The 27,444-nt window shown below is 39.0% G+C and overlaps 2 protein-coding genes across 5 annotated transcripts in view; one reads left to right on the top strand and one right to left on the bottom strand.

Moving 5' to 3' along the window:
• CASC1 (cancer susceptibility 1) overlaps positions 1–3,888 on the top strand; it is a 58,855-nt gene extending 54,967 nt beyond the window's left edge. For 2 of the 4 annotated variants that reach the window (XM_023514700.1, XM_023514701.1), the window contains 2 exons: positions 2,162–2,275; positions 3,495–3,886. In XM_023514700.1, coding sequence (XP_023370468.1) covers positions 2,162–2,275; positions 3,495–3,770 — 390 coding nt within the window. In that variant the 3' untranslated portion in view covers positions 3,771–3,886. Of the gene's footprint in view, positions 1–2,161; positions 2,276–3,494 lie in introns of all 4 variants that reach the window. The other 2 variants (XM_023514703.1, XM_023514702.1) reach the window with 2 other exon arrangements.
• A 118-nt stretch (positions 3,889–4,006) lies between these two features.
• Positions 4,007–27,444, bottom strand: part of LRMP (lymphoid restricted membrane protein) — a 49,897-nt gene continuing 26,459 nt past the window's right edge. The window contains exons 9-21 of the mRNA XM_023514706.1: positions 25,732–25,802; positions 22,541–22,598; positions 20,021–20,084; positions 19,908–19,935; positions 19,498–19,638; positions 14,080–14,214; positions 11,647–11,794; positions 10,522–10,565; positions 8,669–8,731; positions 8,504–8,553; positions 8,098–8,199; positions 5,821–5,928; positions 4,007–4,500 (exon numbers count right to left, since the gene is read on the bottom strand). Coding sequence (XP_023370474.1) covers positions 4,257–4,500; positions 5,821–5,928; positions 8,098–8,199; positions 8,504–8,553; positions 8,669–8,731; positions 10,522–10,565; positions 11,647–11,794; positions 14,080–14,214; positions 19,498–19,638; positions 19,908–19,935; positions 20,021–20,084; positions 22,541–22,598; positions 25,732–25,802 — 1,256 coding nt within the window. The 3' untranslated portion in view covers positions 4,007–4,256. The remainder of the gene's footprint in view (positions 4,501–5,820; positions 5,929–8,097; positions 8,200–8,503; positions 8,554–8,668; positions 8,732–10,521; positions 10,566–11,646; positions 11,795–14,079; positions 14,215–19,497; positions 19,639–19,907; positions 19,936–20,020; positions 20,085–22,540; positions 22,599–25,731; positions 25,803–27,444) is intronic.

Here is a 27,444-nt window from a genome sequence, read left to right as displayed (position 1 = left end):
GTACTATGGCAATGTTTTAACAGTATTCTTCTACCAATCCAAAAGCATGATATGTTTTTCCGTTAGTTTGCATCATCTGTGATTTCTTTCCTCAATGTTCTGTAGTTCTCTTTGTAGAGATACGGCACCGTCTTGGTTGAGTATATTTCTAAGTATTTTATTTTCCTTGTAGCTATTAGGTATGGATTAGGTACTCAGTGCTAGTGGATCTTTGATTTGACTCTCAGCTTGACTGTTCTTAGTGTATAATAATGCTGCTTTATGTACATTGATTTTGAAACCTGAGACTTGGCTGAGTTTATCAATTGTATATCATCAACAAAAAGCAATAGATTGATCTCCTCTTTCCCAATTTGGAGGCCTTTTGTGTCCTTTACTTGCCTGATAGCTCTGGCAGGACTGCTGGCACTATTGTGAGTAGAAGTTGTGACAGTGGGCACCCTTGCTTTGTTCCAGTTCTTAGGGGAAATGCTTTCAACTTTTCCTCCTTCACCATGATATTCAGGCTGTGGGTTTGTCATATATGGCTTTTCTAAGTTTGAGAATGGTTCCTCCTGTGCCTCGTTTGTTGAGGATTTTTATCATGAACAGTTGCTGGACAAATACTTTTTCTACATCTATTGAGAGGATAACATGGTCTTTGTTTTCACATCTGTTGATGTGGTGTATCACATTTATTGGCTTATAGTAGGTTGAATCATCCCTGCATCCCTTGGAGGAAGCCCACATGGTCTTAGTGGTCAGTTTGCTAGTATTTTATTGAGGACTTTTCTATCTATATTCACAAGGGATATTTGTTTATAGTTGTTTTTATTATGTCCTTTCCTGGATTTGGTATGGAGAAAAGACTGGCTTCATAGAATGAGTTGGGGAGGATCTCTTCCTTCTCAATGGGGTGTGGTAGAATTTGGCTGTGAATCCATCTGGTTCTGGGATTTTTTTTTTGTTTTTGGAAGATTTTTTTATGACTTCTTCCTTCTCACTGCTCATTTTGATCTATTCAGGAGTTCTCTTTCTTCCTGATCGAGTCTTTGAAGGTTGTGTCCAGGAATTTGTCCATTCTCTAGTTTTCTAGTTTATGTGATAGAGTAGTCATGTAAGGTTTTAGTTAATAAGCTTCCTCCAGGTTAAACTGTGAGCTTATTGAGGATGGGGGCTGTTCTAATTCTTTTAGAACCTAGCATATTCCTAGAATATGGTAGATTTTTAGTAAACATTTGTAATATGTTAGTGAAGACGCCAAGTGCCTTCTAATCATGAAAGGTATGTTTGTAGGCAGAAGAATTCTGTACTCAAGAACATGTTTATGAATGTACCAGAAAATGGCAGTATAGGTATATATTCATATAACATTTGAAAATAATCCTGTAACTAAGGTTATATATATACACACACACATGAAAAAAAACCCTTGATTTTAGTAACTCAAATCACTTGTTACTCTGCAGTGTTGAATGTAGTATCCTCTTCATGTTTTCAGAATATTCAAGGAAACATTTTTTTTCTGAATGTAGAATATGCTAGACACTGTTTTAGAGGATTAGGATGTCCGTGAATAAAACAGGTCCCTGCCCTTGTGTAGTTTACATCATAGTAGAAAAGGGAAAAACAACCCATCTAGTGTACTAAAAAGGTGAAAGTGCTGTGGAAGTAAGAAGTGGTAGATCAGGAGTCGTGCGGTTGAGCAGTGTACGATATTCAATAGGGTGTCGGGGCGCAGTGAGATTGGACCAAAACTTGAAGGTAGGAAGTAAGCCAAGTGTATATCTTGGGAAGCAGCTTCCAGGTAGGGAGAACAGCGGCAGCAGAGCTCTGAGGGCATGGCTGGTGTGATTTGAGGGCTGGAGGAGCAGCAAGGAGGCCTGGACCTGAGAGAGCAGAGGAGAGGAAAATGAGATAAGGCTTACAGGCCATGGGGTGTACATGGGGTCGTGGGCGGAGGTGTCAGATCAGAGAGGGCTTTGGAGGTCTTCGTTAAGTCTGGTTCTGCTCTGAGAGGAAGGACAAGCCTTTGCCCAGCTTTGAAAGAGGAGCTATGTCCTCTGACTTACAATTTTAAGTGGATCCTTCTGGGTTGAGAATAGACTGAAAGAGGCCAAGGATGGAAGGGAGACTTGTTGAGAGGCCCTGAAACTAGTTTTGTTTGTTTTTATATTAACAGATTCCTTTGGTAGAAGTGAAAGCTTATCGACAAATGGCCCTACTAAGTTCTGCTTTTGCATTTGGTTGGAGCAAGTGGAACTTAGAATGTACTTCTTCAAAAGTTGTATTTAAGGTATAGTACTATGTAAAAACCCATAAAACTACTTTATCCTCCAAAAGAAGATAAAGTAAGTATTGGTTTTAAAAACATAAAAACAGGGCCCAGATGGGTGGATCACCTGAGCTCAGGAAGACCCCCATCTCTACAAAAAACAGAAGAAAAAAGAATAGCTGGGCATTGTGGTGGGTACCTCAAGTCCCGGCTACTTGGGAGGCGGAAGCAGGAGGATTGCTCAAAGCCAACAGTGTGAGGTTGCTGTGAGCCATGACCCCACAGCACTCTACCAGGGTGACAGGTAGAAACAAAAAACATTCAAAATGGAGTTTTAAATCTTCAAAAATTTTTTAAGTTTGTCATATGAAATGCCTTTGTTGTCCATTATGGTATCAAGTGCTCTTGACTTCAGGCCATGTAGACTCAAGAACAGAGGGAAGCCTTTAACATGAACACGTCTGTGATTCACAGACTCTCTCCTGGGAGGGTGAGACATCCAGTTTAACCTTCTGACCGGTATTCTTAGCTGGTAGAGCAAATTTCAAATTCTAAAAGCTAACTGGTGAATGTCGCAGCATAGACAAGCCGCTGTCTTTATCGTTCTTGTTTATCATGTTTCCCTCTCAAATGGAAGCTGCTTGAGGGAAGGGTTTTGTTGTTACAGTGTTATTTACTTATATTCATTTTTTCCTATGTTTTGTTTTGCTTTTACATTTCTAGCACCTAGAACATGATAGGCATTCAATAAATATTTGTTGCATGAATTAATACATGTGGTCCCTAAGCACCAGGTTGTGAACAGTTTCATGGTTTTAAAAAAATTCAATAATGGGACATTAAGAATATTTCTTTTATTTTTATTTATTTATTTTGAGACAGAGTCTCACTCTGTCGCCCTCCATAGAGTGCCGTAGCATCACAGCTCACAGCAACCTCCAGCTCTTGGGCTCAGGTGATTCTCCTGCCTCAGCCTCCCAAGTAGCTGGGACTACAGGTGCCCACCACAACGCCTGGCTATGTTTTTGTTGCAGTTTTGGCCGGGGCCAGGTTCAAACCCCCACCCTCAGTATATGGGGCTGGTGCCCCACTCACTGAGCCACAGGTGCCTCCCAGAACATTTAACTTCAGCAATTGTGAAGACTCAGTTGAGCTCTTCAGCTAATACTGTTTTCAGAATCCTTAACAGAAGAGGAACTAGTAATGGATTTTTTTTTTAAATTTCCCTTTTTCTTTTAAGGTGAAGGAACATCTTGCTGAAGAATGGCCTGAGAATCCTAATTGGGACCTTTTGTTGTTTACTGGCGACAGAGCACAAATGCTTAAGATCAATGAAGAGAGTGAGGCGTTCTCTGAAGCGCTTAAAGAAGAAACGGAGTTTCACTCTACTTTGTATCACATGGTCAAGGATTTCGCTTCTAAGGAAGCAATGGAGAAAATCAGGAGTTCCGACTGTCAGTCTCTTGCCTGTGTCTGCCAGATGCTCCTTTCTACAAGACTGCTCAGCTACTCCTGATCTCCACTCAGAAGCTTTCATCAGTATGAAAAGTCAAGTATGTTGGGGAAAAGCAGGTATTTCTTCAATAAAGTATAATGAGTGAATATATTCCAGATAAGCTCTTAAAATTATCTGATCAACATTTTCTGTTCAAATTCTATTTTGAGCCAAGTGTTTTTCTTTTCCTTTAGTACTTAGCCTATTGAGAATTTCAGCATTCACCGTGTGAAGATTTGAATGATCTTTATTTAAGTAAACTTTAACAAAACCACATATATTTCTTCCTCAAAAACTCTTTAAAACATTGCAGGCAGGCTTCATCCTCACTGTATTTTAGTCAAAGAGATAATTGGAAAAAGAGGGCATGGATTAATAAAATATCTTACAGTCATTCTGAAAACCTCTGGTTTCATTCTATACTTTCCCAGCTAAAAGTTACTAATTTACAAAGTTCAGATACTGAAACTTTCTAAATCAAGATACAGATAGTAGCGTGTGCTGCTGTCACACTGGGGGTGGCCCATTGTGTCGGAGTTTGGCAAACGGCCACAAGATGTGTTCTAGAGATATCCAGGAGTCCTCTTCCTGTATGGGAGCAGCGTCCACCGACTTTTGGAAGAACCGGCCTGTGAGGAAGCTCATGAGAGCCGCGAGCAGGACGATGAGCAGGACGGACAGCCAGAGCGCCTTGTTAGCCTTTCTGAGGGAAGTCTTGACAGTGGCTGTCCAGGAAGCTATGGTGTCATAACTACGAGGAAGATACAAGTACAGAATTGGGTAATTAATAACTTGTTATGAGAAACGCTCCTTTTGCCAGGACTGCCTTATAATCTGCATATTATGATTTATCATTTTGGTTTGGGACAGAATCAGCCCCCCCTTTCCAAATTATTAGATTATAGCCTGAGAAATATAGCAAGACTTTACAAAAAAGTAAAAAAATTAGCCACACACGGTAGCAGGCACACATAGTCCCCACTCCTTGGGAAGCAGAGGTGGTAAGATCGCTTGAACCCAGGAGTTTAAGGCTTCAGGGAGCCATGGTGGTGCCACTGCACTTCTGCCTGGGAGACAGAGGGAGACCCTGTCTCAAAAGAAAAAAACAAAAAGAAATGATGTGGTATAATGAGAATCTGAAAATTACACGGTTTAGGCAGTATTTAACTCCTAATGTGTACATACAAGAATTTATCTCATTCTTTGATTCCTACAGTGGAAACAAAAATATAATTTACCGGATAGAGCAGGACATCTATGTATATATTTATGTATGTGTACAGTAGTCCCCCTCGTATTCTCAGGGGGTATGTTCCAAGACACTCCCCCCCAGTGAATTCCTATATTACACAACACTGTATATAGTATGTTTTTTCCTAGATGTACATATGATAAAATTTAATTCATCAATTAGGCACAGTAAGAGACTAACAATAACTAGTAAGAAAATAGAGCAGTTGTAACAATATGTTGTAATAAAAAGTTACATTAATGTAGTCTCACTCTCCTTTGCAAAATATCTTGAGTACTTTACTCAACCTATTTTTGGATCATGAAAGTGAAACTATGGATAAAGGGGGATTACTATATAGAAACATGTCACATTTTTTACCATACTCCATACTTTTACTACACTATAATTTAAACTTTCTTTTAGAAACACCCACTGAAAAAGGTATTAGAGCATCATTTAAGTCTTTGAAAATAGTTAACGCTGTGCTAGACGCTGTGACATGGGTACTAGTATCATCTTCATCTAATAGATGAAGTTGTTACTTGAATGAACTTGAAGTTGCTATTCAAATGAACTTGCCCAGGTCTCACAGCTAGCTAGAGAGCTGGAATTCAAACCTCGGCTGTCTGGTTCCAGAGTCAAGTTTCCTAAAATCTCTCCTGCCTCCTTTGTAACATAGTTCAAGGATAACTGCTGTAGACCACACAAAGTTTGTTATTCATCTTACGTATAACAATTAGACATGTCTTTTAGTAAAGTAAATTGGTTAAAATTAATACTGCTTTGCCCTTTCCCAGTCCACCAGAACGGTAGCCCGTTGTCAAGCCAGACACTTACACGGAAGAGACTTGCCACTTGGACGGAGCGTTTTTCTTTTCAGAAAGACTTGGCTTCCTTGTCCTTTCTACTATTTCTTCTCCTGGTGGTTCTGAGTCATCTTTAGTTCTGTAAATAAATATGGTTTTTAAATATCTGAAATGTAGGATAATATGTCAGAAGTATTTATAAAATCTTGCTACATTTTACAGTATAACTTAAGAGGCTCACAAAGGTATGTTTTGCTTTAAGAAGATTTGATAAATACCTGACTCTGAGAGTTAAGCCACCAAATTTACAATTTAAACCTTTTCTAGGAATTGTATTTTAAGAAATAACTTTCTCTAATTAGAAAAATAATGTTTGTGTCTTAAGTGGAGATGTTAGCCAAAGATATGAAAAAAGGGGGAAATTTACAAAGGACATATAAAAATTAACCTCGCCACTCATAATTAATCACTGTTATTACTGTGATTTCTTTCTCTGTATGTGTATATATGCACTTAACCACACTCTAAAAACAAATGTGGATACCATGCTTATTCCTCTTGATATTTTTTCATTCAATACACAGTAAACATATTTCCTTATTATTAAACATTCCATCACGTTTTTAAATATCCTATATTAGCAGTTGATTTTACCCTTTTCTCTAATCAGTGCTAACTTGGGCTAACATTAAAATTCATCTCTTTCTCTAAAAATCTTAATAATTTATGAAAATTTTTTCAACGTAGACCAGGCACAGTGGCTTATGCCTAACACTCTGGGAGGCCAAGGCAAGTGGATTGCTTGCTCAAGAGTTCGAGACCAGCCTGAGCAAGAGCAAGACCCATATCTCTACTAAAAGAATAGCAAAATTAGCTGGACGTTGTGGCGGGCACCTGTGGTCCCAGCTACACTGGAGCCTGAGGTAAGAAGATTGCATGAGCCTGGGAGTTTGAGGATGCTGTGAGCTGTGACACCATGGCACTCTACCCAGGGCAACAGAGTAAGACTCTGTCTCAAAAAAAAACAAAGAAAAGAAAATATTTTCAATGTAAAGTTAGTTAAATAAAAGCTAGTACTTTTGCTACTAGTTTACTAGTACTCAGTGAACTGAGAACTAGCAATTGGACTGACTGTATTTTTAATCAAATCATATTATTTAAAAAGGATAAAACAAAACATAATTGTTTCATTGTTTCGTTCTCTAATGAAGTTCCTATTTGGACTTGAAATTCCAAGCTCATAATGACCTCACTATTGCTAAAGGGAAATGTGTCTCAAAGATTTTTTTTTCAGGCAAACATCTATAGGGAGCATTTATGATAGACTTTCATTTTTAAAAAAACAAGGCCCAAAGCCAAAATAAATTCCATTCTTATAAAATTCTCAATGTATTTTTGTTTATAAAGACTTCTCAATAGAAAGCGTACCATACTAAGAAAAGGCAAAAAATAGATTATGATCTTTTGGGGCTTTTTAAATTATACTCTTTTGAAGGAACTTCTTGAGTTTTTTTTTCACCCAGCCCAAAAAAGATCTATTATGTTAACTCTAAATCTGAAAAGAGTTTTCAACACATGGAACTCGGACTTATAAAAAGAAAAACAAAACAAAAAGCAGTACTTTGAGGGCGGGCACCACATCTTGCTTTCGTTCCTTAAGATTGAGCATAGACTGTATCAAAGGAGGCACTCAGTGAAAATGTGTAAAAGGAGCGGAGAATCATTTCACTAAGAGCTCTCAGTTCAATACATGAGAAAACTGAGACCATGTAAAGTTAAGCACTCTGTCTAATCACCCAAGGTCTTAGAGGCGACATTTCTTCATGTCTCTTGCCCTTTTCTTTTTACTATGGAAGTAGTTTTTATTTGTTTAGTTTACTAGATAAAGAGACAGTGATCCAGAGTTTGACGTTTCCCTACTCTGACTTTACATAAATGGAGACTAGATGTATACACATGATACATATCTGCCTGTGTTATGGAATACACATACGTCGCATATATATATAATGTTTCTTAAAATCTAAATAGATGAACATTTTACTTCTATGGCTCTCGATTGACCTTTCCACCTAATGGCCACACATCTAGATAGGGAAAAATTATCTTCACAAACCTGCCAAACTCCACCGTCTTTTCTAGCTTAAGACCTCAAACCTTGCCATTTTGAGAGCGACAAGAGTGAAAGTCTATGAAAGTCTTTTACAAGGAATTATCTTTTTTATCTCATCTCCACGGAGAAAAAGTGATTCCCATTGTTCATGCCCCAGTTCATGTCAGGTTAATAGACACACCAAGCTTCACCTACTTTAGTTCACATTTTTCTTCTTCAGCATCTGCCCAGGAATAGGTGCTAATAAATCGATGTAATGAGGGACGGTGTTCACTCTGCTTTGACCCCAAAATACGCCTAAATAAAGATGATTATAGCCACTAGTCAAATCAAATACATCCGTAGCCATTATCAATGTATCTGCTACTGTTTAAATCAATATGAAAATTACATGTGATAATTAATTTTTTCCTGGCATAGTCACACCTCCTAATTCACAATAAAAAATTTATGATCATTTACCAATTTACATAATCATTTACTGTACTTATGCTCTGTACAAATCAAATGTCACTATATCTCTCATTTCACATACTCATTTACTTTTGCCCAATTATAAAATAGTTAGGTTCCCAAAGAGCAGCCATAAAATTATACTCACCAACTGCTTGACCTCCTATTGAATCGCTCATTATTTTCCATCCCAGATGCCTTGGGAAGTTCAGATGTTAAAGAAATGATAAAAAAAAAAAAAATTTAGCGAAGTGTATATTTGTGCCTAATGAAAATGAATTTATTTAGTAAGAACACTTAGGGATTTTCTTACCATTCCTACATTTCCTATATTCCTGGGTAAAGAAGCAATGGTCACTCTTCGAAGAGAAGATGGCTACCAGAGGAGGAAAGTGGACATTTAGGAAATTCTCAATATTTTACTGTTGCATGCAGCACTGATGAAGATCACTGTACATGCACAGCCATGCACTTGACTGCTCCTGAGTTAACAACAGGCATACTTTAAAGGATCGTGGTATGGTCAGGTTGAGTTCCAAAAATTTTTTACCACCTTCCCTAACATTGGATTATTATAATTCAAACAAAAATAGAAGATTTCTTGTTTGGATTTTCATTCATTGGACTTCTAATATTGTTGAATATGGCATTATTATGTTGAATTGTCGTGTATACATCTGCTCTGAAAATCACTTATGTATAATCTTTCCCCATATTAATTTTGTTCATATTACTGGCAGAAAGTTTTTTTATTATTAATCCAGGCAAATCTGTTCTGTTTTTCTCTCTTTTGCTACCACTGCTTTTATGCTTAGCAAGATTTCCACCAACTCAAAAGGATAAAGTTACCTACATTTGTAGTTTTTCATAATAGCATTTTTTTCCATTTAACACATTTGAACATTTTCATTATATTTTAGTGAATAGATATGTTTACATATCAGCCTTGAGATTTGCACTAGAAAGTGTTATGCTGCATTATGTGGCTCTTAAAGTTTAAGTAAAAACTTCTGGATATAAAAATATTTTAAATGTAGTAAATAACCTAATTTAAATGGGTTCTAGGTGAGTCCTTCTCTTGAACCATCATCCCTAATTTTAATTAGGTTAAATAGGTTTGTTGAGCATCAAGATTATCAAAATGCAGCCCACGAAGCCTCATGTCTTGTCCTGGTACTACCAGAAAGTGATCATAACTAATCACCTTTGTGCTTCTCTCCTTCCTCATCCATGGGGGGAAAGGGCGGGTTGCATGGAATGATTTTAAAATCTCTTACTCAAAAAGTCTGTATATTTAGGAAATCCTGATTTTCAGACTGTGGCAAAAGCTGCTGATTGACCTTCAATATCCAATTCTCTTCATATTTGGTAATAAGCCCTCTGATTTGTAGTTGGGCATACAGCCTCCGGAATAGAAACCATACTTTCAGTCTCATTCGCAACCAAGAATGAAATGGGAAATGTTATAATGGACTTCCAGGAAATGTCTTTACAAGGAGAGGGAACACCTGTATTTGTTTCTTCTTCTTCTTTTTTTTTTTTTTTTTGAGACAGAGTCTCACTCTGTCACCCTGGGTAGAGTGCCATGGCATCACAGCTCACAGCAACTTCCAACTCTTAGGCTTAAGCGATTCTCTTGCCTCAGCCTCCCAAGTAGCTGGGACTACAGGCGCCCATCACAACATCTGGCTATGTTTCTTCTTTTTTCTTGATGTAATGATGAGGACTTGGTGCGTGGATCTAAAAAGTTACCTTAGAGCAAGAGGTGGAAGGTAGTTAAGCAGCAGGAAGGAGGGGCCCACTGGTTCCTGAGGATTTTGTGAAGCTGCTCTACCATTGTTGGACTGCCTAGTTCCAACACTGGTTGTACATGACAGGAGGGACACTATTGTCATACTAGCTTTCCTTATGCTGCCAGGCAAACTTAATTGATATGCAAATATAGCAGGAAGTATACAAGCATATTTGCATAAAAAATACACATATACACATGTATATAAATTAAAATCACTTTTATGATTTACATTTTAAAGGCATGAAGCTTCAAATAGTACTTTAAAACCTTTTGACTTATAAACATTTGATGATTTGGGGTTTTTTTTTTTAAATTAAATCATAGCTGTGTACGTTAATGCAGTCTGATTTGTTAAGGGAATTAGTACTTACCTTTGAGTTTAGAGAAGCTGAACGTTTTTTAATTTGGCAATCATCTGAAAGGAAAAACACATTTGTACATACATGTATATCAATTATCCCTGTAATTTACATTAAAGCAGTGTCTTCATTCTTTTCAAAGTAAAGTAAAGGTCAGAAAAGATTTATCGAAGACTCTAGGGGCTACTGAGTGATATGATATCTGCTTATCATTTATTTTGTGTTGCATAACAACTGACATCTTAAGCAATGGAATGCAGACATGTGTGTGTCAACGAGGGTATCTACAATACCCACATGGCACATGGCAGGCACTAAATGAAATGTCTGCTGGAGAAAGGAATCCAAAAGCACAGCTCAGAAGAGTATCAAATATGGGTAGGAGCTTTTCTAGAAGTGGCAAAACATCATTAAAATGAGAATTCTGAGCCAGGGGCAGTAGTTTATGCCTTTAATTACAGAGCCTTGGGAGGCTTAAGCTAGATAGCTTGAGCCCAGGAATTTCAGCAACATAGTGAGACCCTCATCTCTATAAAAAAAAAAAAATTAAAAATTAGCCAGGCATGGTGTACACTAGCTGTAGTCCTCACTACTTAGGAGGGTGAGGCAGAGGATCACTTGAGCACACCCTGGCAATATAGCAAGAACCCATCTCAAAAAATAAAACTATTGTAGAATTTCTAGAAACCACATGGTAAGATATTTTCCATGGCCTCATATGTCTGTTTTTCAGTCCATTAGTTTCAGCTTATTGTGCCTCCTTTGAGGCATCAAAATCATTATTGATGAGAGTGGTTCTCTTAAAGTATTGCACCTTACTTTATATATATGGAGAAAAAGCCAATTCTAACATATCCTAAATAAGGGAATACTAGGATCAATTTCATGAATTGAATTAAATATATCCTCTGATCACAGCAGTCTGAATTGAGATAATGAATTTTTGGTGTGACTACCAAAGAATCCTTCACGTCCCCAACCTATTTTATGACATCTTATTTTTGACAATATAAATAACTGAAATGAGTTATTTTTCTAATATAAACTCAACCTCTGAATCTTATGCCAAAGATAGAAGACAGTATAAAAGACGATGTTAGAAAAGCATAATGCTATTAAAGTTTAAACTTTCATTACCTTCATCTTCAAGAGGATTAAAAGACCTTTCATTCTGCAGAAGAACTTGTTTCAGTTCTTCTAATTCCGCGTGTTCTTTGGCATACATTCTCTTCAAGTTTTCTACATGCTGAATCATCACTTCAACTGCTTTACTAACCCGGCTTTCCTAGTAGGAAAAAAAAAAAAAGCAAATTTATGCTGAAAATATTATACTCAATACTCAATTAAAAGATGGTGATTAAACACATGCATTTACCTCCACTCCTTTCCTAAATCCCACTACAATGAAAACAGAGGGTTAAAAAAAAAAGGCATACATCTCAAGGGCAAATAAAATAGAAGAGGATATAGTAGCAACAAGATTTGTAGAAGGACTAGTACATGAGTAAGACCTGAAAAAGCTGAACCCTAAAAAAAGCAGTGATAAGAACCCAGAAGCAACCTGGGTTGTCTAGTACATCTGATGAACAGCAAGGAAACAGGTCTGGTTGTAGTGCAATAGTCCAAGGAGACGGTCACAGGAGATAAAAGAACAAGAGGTAGGAGGGCAGGAAAATCATGTAGGTCCCCTTAAGCCCTTCTGAGACATTGGCTTTGACCCTGAGTAAAGTAAGGAGCCACCAGAAGACTTTGAACCAAAATGTAACTTGATCTGTCTTAAGTTTTAGGATTACTCTGGGTGCTTTTTAGAAAACAGACTGTGGGAAGAGGGACTGGGATTAGATGGAAGCATAGGGACCATTCAGGAAACTATTATATTAACCTGGAACAAACAGAATGGGGTCTCATAGAAACTTGGTAGCAGTAGAAAGGGAGATAAGTGGTTGAATTTGGAATATTCTCCGATGGTAGAGCCATTAGGATTTCTGTAGGATTGAACGTGAAGTGAGAGAGAGGTGTGGAGAATTACCACCCTCCAGCCCTGGTTTTGGCTTGAGCAGCTGGTAGGAAAGAGTTGTCTTTGACCAAGGTGAGATGAGTGGGGTAGGCCAGGGAGGGACCACGAGCAGTTAAGCTTGAGATGTTCACAGAATATCTAAGTGGACGTGTTTGGTCAGCAGCAGTGTATTCCAATTGGGAACCTGAAGGAACAGTTTAGGCTAAACATAGGAATTTGAGAGTCATGGGCTGATTGCATGGCATAATACTGGGATTGAGTACAGATGGAGGTCAGGTGGACAGCAGGGGAATCCTGGGGCTCTTCAGCACTAAGAGGTCTGAAGGAAAGGACATAACCGCAAAGGAGCCTGGAAGGAGCAGCCCGGGAATAGCCCAGGGGGTGTGGCCCCTGGAAGCCGAGAGGAGCGTTTCCAGGCAGAGGAAGAGCTCTGCCACAGCAGACGAGGACCGAGAAACTGAACGGGAAGTTCAGCCAGCAGGGGGCAGTGGTGTTTCCTAGCTATGTAGGCACCAGCAGGTGGAGAGGGGCATTTCAGCAGGGTTACAGATTTTCCAAATGAGTTGAAACAAGAAAGGGAAAAGTGTTGGGGGTTCATGCCAAGTAATGAATACTACGTTTGACCATGAAGTTTAAGCTTGGTCAGCAAAGAAGGGTAGAAAACAAGGTGAGAAATGGCAAAGGTGTGAGGGCGCCTTTGATAAAGAACTAAATATCCATCTTCACTGTGGGAAAGCAACAGATGATACCTAAACCCACCAAAGGACAGCACAAGCTATTTAGATACATAGATGCAAATATAAAACAAATAAGCCAAAATAGGTGAAAGTTGTTGCTCTGAAGCCTAAGAAATTGGGTCATAAAGCTTAGAGAGTTACTTGACTTAAAAAAAAAAATACTGCACGCATAACTTTAGAAAAAATAAGGAATAATCTCTAGTGAGGGGTCAACGGGAAGTAGGATATAAGAAATGATCAAAACTAAAACTACCACCACAATTAAATGTCTCCTCCTTAAAAAATATATTTTAACAAGTCTCTTTCAGTATAGATAAAAAACCACGCACGTCTCTCCAGATTTGCCCACAAAAATGTTGAAATTCTACTCTCAGAATAAGTGCACAAAGATGTATGTACAAGGATATTGACTGTAACAGCTAATGATCAAGAACCTCCTGAAATGGTCCAACATGAGGGATTGGTTGAATAATTTATATCTATTCAATCCATAGAATCCCATAAAATGATATGTGTATCTATACTTATTTCATGTAGCAAGTTGTCTAGGATATAAATGGAATTAAAAAGAATCAGATTATAACCTTTATGAAGGGAGCATCTAAAAGAATATATCACAACACTTTTATAATCCCCACTGGCTAATGTTATCAGAGATAGTCTTACATTTTTATTTGCATATTCCATTTTTCCTATATAAAACACGTATACCTATGTAACAAATATTTTCTTAAAACTTATTCCAATAAATTTAATCCATAATCTCAGGGAAAATTAATGCTTTTCATTGTATCTGGAGAAATGGAGACAGGTTACCTGGTTAATGGCCCCCAGCATCTCAGCCCTACTGGCCACTCGCGCTGTGCACTGGCTGAGAAACGTGATACTCTTCTCCAGCTTCTTAATTATTTCCTGGGCCTGGTTGTCATCTTCACACAGAGGTGTTAAAGCCTGCACAAAGAGTAGAAGGTGAAAAGACATCCCACATAAGTGCTCAGCAAGTGCTTCTAACACTGACCGTGTAGCCAATGTGGATGGCACAATCTCAGTCATCTTGAGGGAGGAGAAAAAGAAGCAAAGCCCCATAATGAATGATATCAAAATATTTCTGTCTCTGATGGCTAACAAGTAGATATACAGGTGATCACAAACCTTTTATGTCTATTCTGGATCCCTTCTTCATTTATGTCCCAAATTTCCTCATGAGCATTCACTTCTTGCTTCTACAATTCTACCCATAATGGTAAAGAGACTATGCTTATAAATGAACGTATCATTTAAGGGAAATAAGTGGAAATTTTGAGAAAAGTGACCAGACTACTGGAATCAGAAATATCTGGCTGCTACACACACTTGCTCTTCCATGGATGATAAGGTATCAACCTCGGTATTTATAAATGTTTGGTGAAGTTGATTGGGCTGGCCAGGTGAGTATTCATTCATTTCCTTACAAGCATTCCTCCCAAACCAGTCTTTTTGTACAAGATGATGTCCTTCCTGATGAAGGACCATTTTTCTTACTAAGCTAGAGATAGAATTAAGAGAACAGCAGATTTGGAAGCAAACAAGACTTTGCACATCACTCATTAGCTGTGTGATTGTGAGTGAATTTCATAGTCTCACTCAAACCTAAAACATTATAAATTGTAAGAAGTACCATTATTTTGTAGATAATTTTTTTAAAAATGTTGCCTATAAAACCAGTAGGCACCACTGATTGTAAATTGTGTCATAATTCTAGAAACATTAAAATGTCAACCTTTCTGATTTGTTGTTACCTCATTCATTGGTCAAGTGGAGACAATGACACTCCTCTCAGGAATACTGTGATATGAGATGCCAATTGCTTGTCACATAGTTGGTGCTCAATGAATAGCAGCCACTTGTGAAACAGACATGACAGGCTGTGTTCAAAGAGTTGATAATCAACTGGAATGGCAATCGTCAGACATGCAATTTCTTGCAGATTTTTGGCCAGGGCTGGATTTGAACCCGCCACCCTCGGCATATGGGGCTGGTGCCCTACTCCTTGAACCACAGGTGCCACCCAAGACACATAGTTTCTTACAGCAGTTTAAATAACCACCTCCAGTTGGGAAGGGACAGGCAGAGGTCAGTTGTTAACAAAACAGAATATGGTTAACCAAACTTGAATCATGAAGAAATAGAAAATCTGAGTAGACCTATAACCACTAAAGAGATTGACTCAGTAATCAAAACCTCCCAACACAGAAAAGCCCATGACCAAACAGCTTCACTAGGGAACTTCACCAAACATTTATAAAAGAATTAATGCCAGTCCTCCTAAAACGCTTCCAAAAAATTAAAGAGAAAACACTTCCAAGCTCATTCTATGTGGCCCACATTACATTAATACCAAGGCCAAAGACATTATATGAAAAGAAAACTACAGTCCTGGCTCAGCGCCTGTAGCACAGTGGTTACAGTGCCAGCCACATACACCAAAGTTAGCGGGTTCAAATCCAGCCTGGGCCTGCCAAACAACAATGACAACTGCAACAAAAAACAGCCAGGCATTGTGGCGGGCACTTGTAGTCCCAGCTAGTTGGAAGGCTGAGGCATGAGCTGTGATGCCATAGCACTCTACCGAAGGTGACATAATGAGACTCTGTCTCAAATAAAATAAAACAAAATAAAAAACTGTAGTCCAATATCTCTGTAAGTATTGATGTAAAAACCTCAACAAAATGCTAATAAACTGAATCAATAGCCCATTAAAATGATTATATACAGCAAGTCAATGTTATTTCTAAAATGCAAGAATGGTTCAACATATGAAAATCAATTAATGTATTGTCTATATCAAAGGAGGACAAAATCATGTGATCATGTCCATCTAAGCAGAAAAGGCATGTGATATGATTCAACATCCTTTTGTGATTAAAAAATAACACACACATACAAGAAACTAGGAACAGAAGAAAATTACCTCAACAAAAATCCTGGAACATATTCTTCTTAGTAAAGTATCTCAAGAATGGAAGAAAAAGTATCCAATGTACTCAGTACTATTATGAGACCAATATGTAATCACCCACACTTTCATACAAAAGATAAAACACAACTATAGCCCAGGATGAAGGAGGGTAAGGGAGGAGAAGGGTAAGACCGGGTGAAGGGAGGGTAATCGGTGGGACCTCACCTATGGTACATATTGCAAGGGTACATGTCAAATGTATTAAGAGTATAAATGTCTTAATACAATAAGTAAGTGAGGTGAAGGCTATGTGAACCAGTTTGATGTATGTATTCTAAATTGTATATAAAATCAGCACATTGTGCCCCATAAATGTACACAGTTATGATTTAATAAAAAAATTGTTAAGAAAAAAAAATCTAAAACATAAAAATAAAAACCCTGCAGTGAACATCATACTGATACTCAGTGGTGAAAGACTGAAAGCTTTTCATCTAAGACAGGAATAAGGAAAAGATGCCCACTCTGAGTACTGGACGTTCTAGCCAGAACAATTAGGCAAGAAAAGGAATAAAAAGGCATCTGAATCAGAAAATAAGAAGTAAAATTATCTCTATTTGCAGATGAGGTGAACTTTTATATGTAGTAAACATGAAAAATTCCACAAAAAAATCTGTTGGAATATACACATGTGACAAAATTGCAGGATACAAAATTAACACATAGTTGTGTTTTCACATACCAATCATTTTCAAAAGGAAATTAAGAAAACAGCTTTACTTATCATAGTATCAGAAAGAAGAAAATACTTAGGAATCAGGCCAGGGACAGTGGCTCATATCTGAAATCCTAGTGCTCTGGGAGACTGAGACGGGAGGATCATTGGAACTCCGCAGTTTGAGACCAGCCTGAGAAAGAGTGACACGCTATCTCTATTAAAAATAGAAAAATTAGCCATCATTGCAGTGGGCACCTGCAGTCCTAGCCACTGGGGAGGCTGAGGCAGGAGGTTTGCCGGAACCCAGGTGTTTGAGGTTGCTGTAAGCTAAGCTGACGTCATGGTGGCACCCTAGCTGGGTTGACAGAGTGAGACTCTGTCTCGAAAAAAAAAAAAAAAAGGAAGAAGAAGAAGTTAAAGGTACTACAAATAAATGATATCCATGTTCATGGATTGATAGACCTAATTTTGTTCAGTGGTCCATACTACCCAAAGCAATCTGCAGATTCAATGCAATCTCTATCAAAATTCCAATGGCATTTTTTTCAGAAATAGAAAAATTTATCTTAAAATTCATATGGAATCTAAAATCCTGAATAGCCAAAACAACTCAGAAAAAGGAAAACAAAGTTGGAGGACTCACACTTCCTGATTTCAAAGTATATCATAATGCTGCACTAATTAAAACAGTATGGTACTGGCATAACAACAAACATGTAAACCAAGGAAATAGAGCATGCAGAAAAAAAAAATACTCATATATATGGTCAAATGATCTTTAACAAGGGTGCTGAGAATGCACAGTGGGGAAAGGATGGTCTCTTCAACAAAATGGTACTAAGAAACCTGGATATCCACATGCAAAACAGTGAAGTCGGACTCTCATACCATACACAAAAGTTAACTCAAAATGGATTAGATGCCTAAAAGTAAATCCCCAAACCCAAAAACTCCCAGAAGGAAACCCCAGGGTAAATCTTCAGAACCCTGGATTTGGCGATGATTTCTTAGATATGACACCCAAAGAACAGGTAACAAAAGTGAAAATAGACTAAGTGGAATTACATCCAACTTCCAAGTTTTATGCAAAGAATCCAATTGACTTAGTGAAAAGTCAACCTATAAAATGGGAATTACATGTCTCTGTAAATCATACGAGTTCGTAATGCAGAATATATAAAGAACTTCTACAACTCAACAAAACAATTCCAAATAACTCCATTAAAAAATAGGCAAAAGACTTGAATAGACCTTTTTCCAAAGAAGAGATACAAATGATCAACAAACATACGAAAAGATGTGCACCCTCAGTAACCACCGGAGAAATGCAAAGCCAGACCCCAGTGAGATAGCATCTCCCGCCCACGAGGATGGCTCCTGTAAAACCAAACGCACTGTTGGTGGCAATGGGAAATAGCATAGCTGCTATGGAAAACAGCAGCTTGCTCCTCAAAAAATTAAAAACAGAATTACCACCTCCTCCAGCAATTCCACTTCTGGATACTGATATACCCGGAGGAATTGAAAGCAGGGGCTCCGAGAGATACTCGTACACTAATGTTTCCTTCCAACAGCGCCATTCACAACAGCCGTAACTGGAAGCAACCCGAGTGACCATGAGTGACCGAGTAGATAGGGAAAATGTGATACATATACACAACCAACTAGTATTCAGCCCTGGGAAGGAGACACTTCTGCAGGCTCATAGTATAGACAAGCCTTGTAGACATTAGGCTAAAGTGAAATAAGCCAGTTACAAAAGACAAAATACTGTATGAATCCCCGACAGGAAGTCTCTAAAGCCGCTGAATTCGTAACAGTAGACGCGGTGCTTATCAGGAAGCAGGGTAAGTTGAAAATGAGGGAGTTACTATGCAGAGTTTCAGGCCCAAAAGATGAAAAATGCTGGAGCTCTGTTTTGCAACTACGTAAATAAACTTAACACCGCTGAACCGTACACTTAAAAATGGTTAAGAACTAAACTTTGTTGTATTTTTAGCACAGTAAAAACAGAATATAGTTCCTCAATTTTAAATTTAACTTTAATTCTTCATCCACATGTAGTCTTTTAATTGTCTGATCCACCTCTGAATTTATGACAACTCCACAACGTGGAGGGGTAACCGTGGTCGGCCCCCCTCCGTACCTCCTTTCTCCCCTCACACCTCACAGCAGGCCTGCCTGTCATCTGCAGCGCTGAATCGGTCAGCATGCTCTTCCCTCAGTTAATCATAAATGGAAATAGAACTTTGATCTCGTCAATGGGGCTTAAAATTGATATGATCTCTTATTGCTACTTTCTGCAAGATAACTCTTCTGCCTGAAATCAGAGAGAAGGCAGATGACGCGTACAACTTACTTGGAAGGACATGTTTTGCTGAACTGCTGATATTCTCCTAGTAGTAAATTCAGGATCGGTCTAATCCTGAAGTTTTACTTTCTGTTAATTCACTTTTGAGTCATGAAAGTCTGGGTGCCTGGTATGGGTTTGGGTCAGATGTGTAAATTCATACGTAATTATGAAAACATTACAAAAAATATGACTAACGTGTTTAGACCCCTCGTGTTCTGTTCTCACCTCCAATAGCTTTAAACAGTTAGTGATTTCTTTCTTCAAGTTGTCTTCTGCTAAATCACGGGACCTCTCTTCAAGTTTCACTCTTTTCTCCAATGTAAACCAGTCACACTTGAATCCCAAAGATAATCTGAGAAATTCTGCCTGTTGTCAAAATAACGTGAGGGTTCAGAGAGAAAATTAGACATGGTCAAGTCTTTCAGCTTCCTACCAGATTATAGCGAGGCATTCGCTTGTCCCCCCCACGACATTATATGGACATACACAGCCTTCCTGTGCACTGAGTCACTGCCAAGCCACACAGACACCAAGCTGATGACAGCTCGTGCAAAAGCACAAAGCAACGGCAGCAGGTCTCAAACGCTTTTTTAAAAAGAAGAAGAAAAAAAAAAAAACAGGTGCTTTAAACTCACCTCTACCTCCTTCTCATTAGCAGAAGTGCTGTAGGATAAGACAAAGAACTTACTCAAGTATAATGCAACAGAAAAATAAACCATGTTGACATGCTGTGGGAAGAATCACTTACCAGTCACTCTGTCTAAAGTTAACCGATTTCACAGTGGTCACGGGAAGAGGGGCAACGGCAGCGTCTATGAAAAGACAGGAAGATAGTATTTGGTTAAGAAGTCTTAACATTCAAAAGCACATCTCATTAAACATTGTTATGTCGTATCTCCACTAATCAAAGGCATTTCATCTAAGTATGTCTGAAATGACAGCCAGCTAATAAGGTATTTGAATTAGAAGACAGCGTTATGCTAAGCTATTGGGATCACAATGACATTAAAACCGTTGGTTCACCCTTCAGCGTGTGAATAGTCTTTGAATCCTCAACATGTCTCAGAATCAAGAGACAGCCCAATTTGTTCTCTTTGCATTTGAACATTTATTTATACTTGACCCACCGGCTACATGCTACCTTCTTCTGGCATTTGGGTCCCTCTTTGCTGAGTTAATAGCAGCAGCAGCAGCTGAAGCCGCAGCAGAAAGAGCAGTTGTCAATAATAGTACTAGCAATAATAATGACAGTAATAATAACACTGGCAACAATAAACATAGTGTCAACCACAGGCTTACTGTATGCCAGGCCAGAACAGAGCTCTTTACACAATCCCAGCACCCTGGGAGGCTGAGGTGGGTAAATTGCTTCAGCTCAGAAGTTTGAGACCAGCCCGAGCCAGAGCGAGACCTCATCCCTAAAAAAAAATAGGTGGGCATTGTGTCAGGCTACTCTGGAGGCTGAGGCAGGAGGATTGCTTGAGCCCAAGAGTTTGAGGTTGCTATAAGTTATGACACCATGGCCCTCTACCTCTACTCTGTTTCAAAAATATAATAAAATAAAATATATATTGTGATTTTCTTTGAGAACTTTGTTAAGGACAATATATTAGCTATTAAGAGCTTGGGTTTAAACAAACTTGGTTTAAATCTGAACTTTGCCTTGTCTTCAGCATTATATAATTCACCCATGGAACAATATTTGTACCTCTTAATATTCTGAAATAAAAGCTATAAATAAATCAATCTGAGTTTGGCCCTTAAAGCTATCTTGTCTTAAACAAGCCATACCCTCATTGAGCCATCTACAAAGTAAGGCTGATATTATTTTTATATAGTAGCTAATTTTCTTTTTTAGACAGAGTCTCACTTTGTTACCCTCAGTAGAGGGCCATGGCGTCATAGCTCCCAGCAACCTCAAACTCTTGGGCTCAAGAGATCCTCGTCTTACCCTTCGGAGTAGCTGGGACTACCGGCACCCGCTACAACACCGGCTATTTTTAGAGACAGGGTCTCAGGCTGGTCTGGAGCTCCTGAGCTCAGGCAATCTGCCTGCCTCAGCCTCCCAGAGTGTTAGCATCACAGGCGTAAGTCACCACACCGGCCTATAGCAGCTAACTTTTATAGGAACTTCTGTTCCAGGCACTTTTTTTTGGCCTAGACTGGGTTTGAATCCGCCACCTCTGGTATATGGGGCCAGCTCCCTACTCTTTGAGCCACAGGCACAGCCCAACAGGCACTTTTCTAAGTACCTCATCCAGAATCATTTATTAGATCCTCTTCCTCACTGCAAAGCTTCTGTAGCTGATACCGTCATTGTCCACGTTTTACAGCTAAACAACTAAAGCACAGTTTACCCACCTCACATAGTATTTGGAGGACTAAATAAAACTATGCACCTAAAGAATTTAGCCGAGTATTCAGCATACAGTATATTTCCAAATAAAGTGTACTTTTTTAAACTGCTCATTCCTATTTTTCAGAGGAGAAAACTATGACTTCAGGTTAAATAACTTTCCAAGATCACAGAGCTAATCAGAGACTGACCCAGTCTAGCGTCTGGAGACTACACAGTCTGAACTCTGGCCCCTGTTCCATCCTCAGGGAGGCAGGCTGAGGAGGGAGGCACGTTAGCACTTACGCTATAAATGTTGGCCAACTTACTTTTAGAGGGAATACTTCAAAAGAACTCAAAGTAGAGCTTAGAATTTACTACTCACATTGGCTCGGTTCACAACAAGACATAGTTAGTACAAGTTTTCTGGGCTCCAACAGCCAACACAATGTAAATGTGACTTTTTTATTTTTTTATTGAGACAAAGTCTCAAGCTGTTGCCCTGGGCAGAATGCCATGGCATCACAGCTCACAGCAACCTCAAACTCTTGGGTTTGAGTGATTCTCTTGCCTCAGCCTCCCAAGTAGCTGGGACTACAGGTGCCCACCACAATGCCTGGCTATTTTTTGGTTGTAGTTGTCATTGTTGTTTGGCAGGCCCGGGCCTAGATTCAAACCCGCCAGCACCAGTGTATGTGGCTGGTGCCCTACCTGCTGAGCTACGGGTGCCGAGACAACTTTTTTTTTTCATTTTTTATTATGTAAATGTGACTTTTAAAAAATGATACAAAGGGAATCAAGAATCAGTGCTATGAGCTGATCTTATCCAGAGATGCAGAATTTGTAGGTGGCATAACTCCACTTAAAGATTCCAGTCACAAAAATATCGGGGGACAAAAGTTCCCACGGGGGTTGAGAGAGAACATTGCTTACCTCCTGAAGGACATGCCTTTTTATGCTCTGCTATTGTTTCTGGTTCCTCTTTAGCTTCCTAAAATTATAAAGAGATTTTATTGCTGTACATAGAGTGGAAACCGAGCATTTCCCAACTTCCTCCCCTCCCCCAACCCTGCTCGGTGAAAAATACTTGACAGTATACAAGGAACTGTACTAGGAGGGGGTTAAGAAGAAAAGGAGACGGGTTCAAAGGAGGCTTCCAATCTAGTGGAAGCCAAAAAAGGACATAAATATACGAAAACCACAATGCGAGACATTACAGCACTACAAGCTGGGATTAATGGCAAAAGAAATGACATGCAGATAAATGAAGGATCTAACTGGGAAGTGGAAGGAACCAGGCCCGAGAAGTGGTGAGTCTCTGCAGAGAAGGAACGTGCTGGAGCTGGATGGAGAAGTGGGATTGGACGGAGGAAGAGGAAAAGGGGGGGGCGGGGGGGGGCGGCAGGGCCAGACAGGTGGCTTTCTAGGTGGGGCTTTGGACTAATTGTGGCAAAATGGCTGCTAAGACTGGGTTGTACTAGGTTTCCTCCATGTGAGTATGGGAAAACTTTAGGTAGATACGGCTGTTAAGGTAAAAACTATTCAGCATGCTCAGGTTAATGGAGAAATTTAGAAAACCAAAGATATTTTTCCATTAAAAAGTAAGTAAGTCTAAGAAGACAAATTTCCTTGTCGGGCCATTGATACAATGTCATGCAATTTTTAGACAACTGAAACTAAGGTTTCAATAAAATGTAACAAATACAATAGTACAGACAAAACACTGAGTCCTCCTGGACATTTAAATATCCCCAGTTCCTTGAATCCTCCCCCCATCTCATGACCTTTCTCAGCGATGGCACTTGCTCCTCCTGTCCTCCACAGCCACACGGGGGATGTTGTTGTCCATGGCTGCTGTTTTGAATTCTTCATCTCCCGTCTGTAACTATGTTACCCCCTTCACCCAACACTCCAAAAAAAGGGCTCTCACCAGTTATCACTGAACTCCCTATTGCCAAACCCAATGGATAATTTTTAGTCTTTGTCTTACTTGACCCTCACGGTAGCATCTAAAATGATCTGTAAATTTCTTCCTCCTGGAGATTTTTCTTCCCTTGGTTTCCTTCCCACGATGCTGCAGTAACCCCTTTCCAATCTCCACCACCCTCGCCTTCTCTATTAGATACTGTTCATCAGGACTCCACTGCCCTCAGGGCTCCTCCCTCCCTGCCAGGGTCCTTAGAACATCTCATCCATGTACTTAGGGGTTTTTTGCTGATGACTCACAGTGTGTCAGTTTTGAAAAGCCACATGGATGTGGCTGTGACTCTGGCAAAATAGCTATATATAAAGTCTCCTTGCAGACTATCAAAGTCTCACATCAACCTGAAATCTGACTTGTCTCAAACTTACTTTATCCTACACTCTCTACTCTTCTTCCTCCCTTCTGTTATTCTATTCAGCCTGTCTGTTAAGCCATAACCTGAGTATATACCTTTTCTACTATGTCACTACCTACTGCAAATTCTACCTCCTGATATAATTCAAAGTAGTCTACATTTCTTCATCATCACTAAATTCATACTACCTTCATCTCATCTGAATTATTACCATGGTAACCTAACCAGTCTCACCACTTCCATTCCTAGATTTTTCTAATCCATTTTTTTTTCTTCTGGAGACAGAGTCTCACTATGTCACTCTCAGTACAGTGCCATGGCATCACAGCTCACAGCAACCTCAAACTCTGGGGCTTAAGTGATTCTCTTGCCTCAGCCTCCCAAGTAGCTGGGACTACAGGTGCCCGCCACAATACCCAGCTATTTTGTTGTTGTTGTTGCAGTTGTCACTATTGCTTAGCTGGCCTGGGGTGGGTTCAAACCCACCAGCCTCAGTGCATGTGGCTGGTGACTTAACCTCTGTGCTATAGGCCCTGAGACTAATCCATTATTTTTCAAAGTGTCTTTATGTCTACATTTATTTTTGAGAAGAGAAGGAAGTTTTTCTCAGAAGATTCTATCATGAAAAACTAAAGGATTTTGCTCTGTTCATTTTTTACAAGCGGCAATCATTTTAAACACATGTGCTAGCCAACCCTACACTCTACCTATAGAGACAGCCCTCTGCATCCTCAAATTTCAAATCTGCAGATTCAGTCAACCCCAAACCAACAGTGTAATTACTAGGTCTATTATGGTTACATCTGTACCAAACATGTACAGATTTTTCTTGCTATTATCTCGTAAACAATATAGCATGATAGCTATTTACATTAGGTATTATAAGTAACTTAGAAATGATTTAAAGTAGACAAGAGGATTTGTATAGGTTATAATTACACTGCCATAACCACCTCTTGACTGAGCTCACACAGGTCTCTATTTCTTGCAGCCAAATGGGCCTAATTAGGGTAATGCTTATGCACTGAGGGGAAAGCAATAATAATACACACACACGCAAGTCCACACATACGACAGAGAGACTAAGAAGACATTTGAAGAACCACAGAATTGGATCCACAGTCTGTAAGTCACTCTTTGGTAATTATTAATTCAGACAGTAATGAATTATAAAAATGAAGGAAGAATAATGATTCTTCTCTTTAAGGAAAGAAATTCAACTCTTTTCTACGAACATTTACAGCTATCTGTGCAATGTTTTCGAGCTTTGCCACACAACTGTAGAAATTTAAAGACAACTATGGTGCCTCTATCATTATACCTCCATGGTACCTTTTCTGGCCTTCCACACCAAGCATTTTCAAATCTCTAACCACACTCTAATTGAGTAATTATCTGTTTATTCAACGTATTATTGGGATGGATATGTTTTATTCAACTTTGTTACTACATGCATTTAAGTATTCCTTTATTAAAAGATGTGTAGTTTGCTTCCAGTAGACTGAGTCAGTGAGTCAATTAATGAATGAAAAAAATCAAGGTGAAGACAGGAGGTCCTGGCGCTGACTCTATTGGGTCATCTCAGACAAGTCACAAAAACACTTTCGCCTAAATTTCTTCGCCTATAAAATATTGATGTAATTAAATTCTGTGAATCTCATAATATTTTGGAAGGTTAAAACGAGATAATACTTTTAAGAGTACTTTGCAAACCTAAAGGAACAGCTCTGCCATTGTCATAGACCGTTACTTTTAGGGTTAAAAAGTATGTATGTATTTCCTTACCATATTTAATACAGTTTTCTCCTTACTCATAGAGTCTTGGCATGCAATATTCTCATCAACCGGACTTGAGCCTATGAGAAAAGCAAAACATACAAGAGAGTTGGGGGAGCAGTAACAAGGAAAAGAAGAAGACACAGTGAGGGTGGCAAGACAATCAGATCAGTAAGTGACAAAGGTATCCCCGTGTGAGATGAATTACATACTACCAAAAACACATAAGTGCCGTGGACTCAGAAACAGGCTGGAGCAGCCAAGGTCCACAATGAAGCGAAGTCATAGAAGATTTTTGTTTGTTTGTTTTTTGAGACAGTCTCACTATGTTGCCCTCCGTAGAGTGCTGTGGTAACACAGCTCACAGCAACCCCAAACTCTTGGGCTTAAGTGATTCTTTTGCCTCGGCCTCCCAAGAAGCCACTACAGGTGCTGCCACAATGCCTGGCTATTTTTTGTTGTAGTTGTCATTGTTGTTCAGCAGGCCCAGGCTGGGTTCAAACCCGCCAGCCTCGGCGTACATGGTCCGTGCTCTAACCACTGAGCTACAGGCACTGCCCTGATGGTGATTTTTTAGCAGACACCTTACTGGGGTAATAACTGAAAATGGATGAAGGAAGGATGAGCAGTTAGTAGCTTTTTTACAGTTTGATAACAGATTTTCTTTTAAAAATTGCATCGGCAAGGCTGATCAAAGAGTATGACATCCTTCTAAACATGGTACACGTCTGTTTCTACATAAAATTCATCAAAATAAGAAGAAAAGATGACCTTTTAACTGGTGCCATTCTTTTTTGTGATTTCCCTCTATTTTTGTGTCCTGAGATGCACCTGATTATTACTCTCCTACCTACTCACTCCATTGCCCTGCCTGTAATTCACGGCAGGGACAAAGGCCTACAGTTATAGATAGGTTTTATTTCTTTCTAAGAAAAAAATAGTTAAAGCATATTGTCTTTTTTAATTTATATAGAAATAAGAACAAAATGGTAACCAGTTTCTTCAAAGATATAATTTCCCCCTGTGGAAATTTTATTTTAGTTTTTCTCTAGATTTTAAGACAGCAGATTCACATGGATCCTAAATCAAAAAGTATAAAATGCTTTATAGTGAACATTTCCCCTTCCTTCCCTGTCTGCCAGAAATCTAGTTTATCTGTCAATAGGCGATGTTCCTAATTTTTGTCCAGTCTTCCACTGATGCATGCATAAAAACTTTTTCCTATCCTTTTTTCCACAAAATTTTACACGCTATTGATAATATTCTGTACCCTTTTTTTTTCAACAAACAATAGTCTTTTCATGTTATTCTAACCAAAAAGTCTCCTTACGCCTGTTTTTGGTTTGGAGGTTTTTTTCATTGTTGTAGTTATTTTTGTTTGCCTATAGACAGGGTCTCGCTCTATTGCTCAAGCTGAAACGTAGTGGTGTGATCATAGCTCACTATAACTTTCGACTCCTGGGCCTAAGCAATCCTCCTGCCTCAGCCTCCAAAGTTGGACTATAGGCACCTGCCACCAGGCCCAGCTTATAATTATTATTTTTTTAAGAGACAGAATCTTGTGAAGTTGCCCAAGTGGGTTTCAAACTCCTGGCTTCAAGTGATCTTCCTGCCTGGGCCTCCCACAGTGCTGAGAGCATAGACATGGGCCAATATGCCTGGCCTCTTCATGTATGTTTTATGCCTGCAAATTAGTATTCAATGTATTGATCTGCCAAGATA

Source organism: Otolemur garnettii, unplaced genomic scaffold (assembly GCF_000181295.1).
Source record: "Otolemur garnettii isolate 467f Iridium unplaced genomic scaffold, OtoGar3 scaffold00057, whole genome shotgun sequence".
Taxonomy (NCBI): domain Eukaryota; kingdom Metazoa; phylum Chordata; class Mammalia; order Primates; family Galagidae; genus Otolemur; species Otolemur garnettii.
Note: the sequence above shows the minus strand (reverse complement) of the source record. Positions and strands in the feature narration are given on the sequence as shown.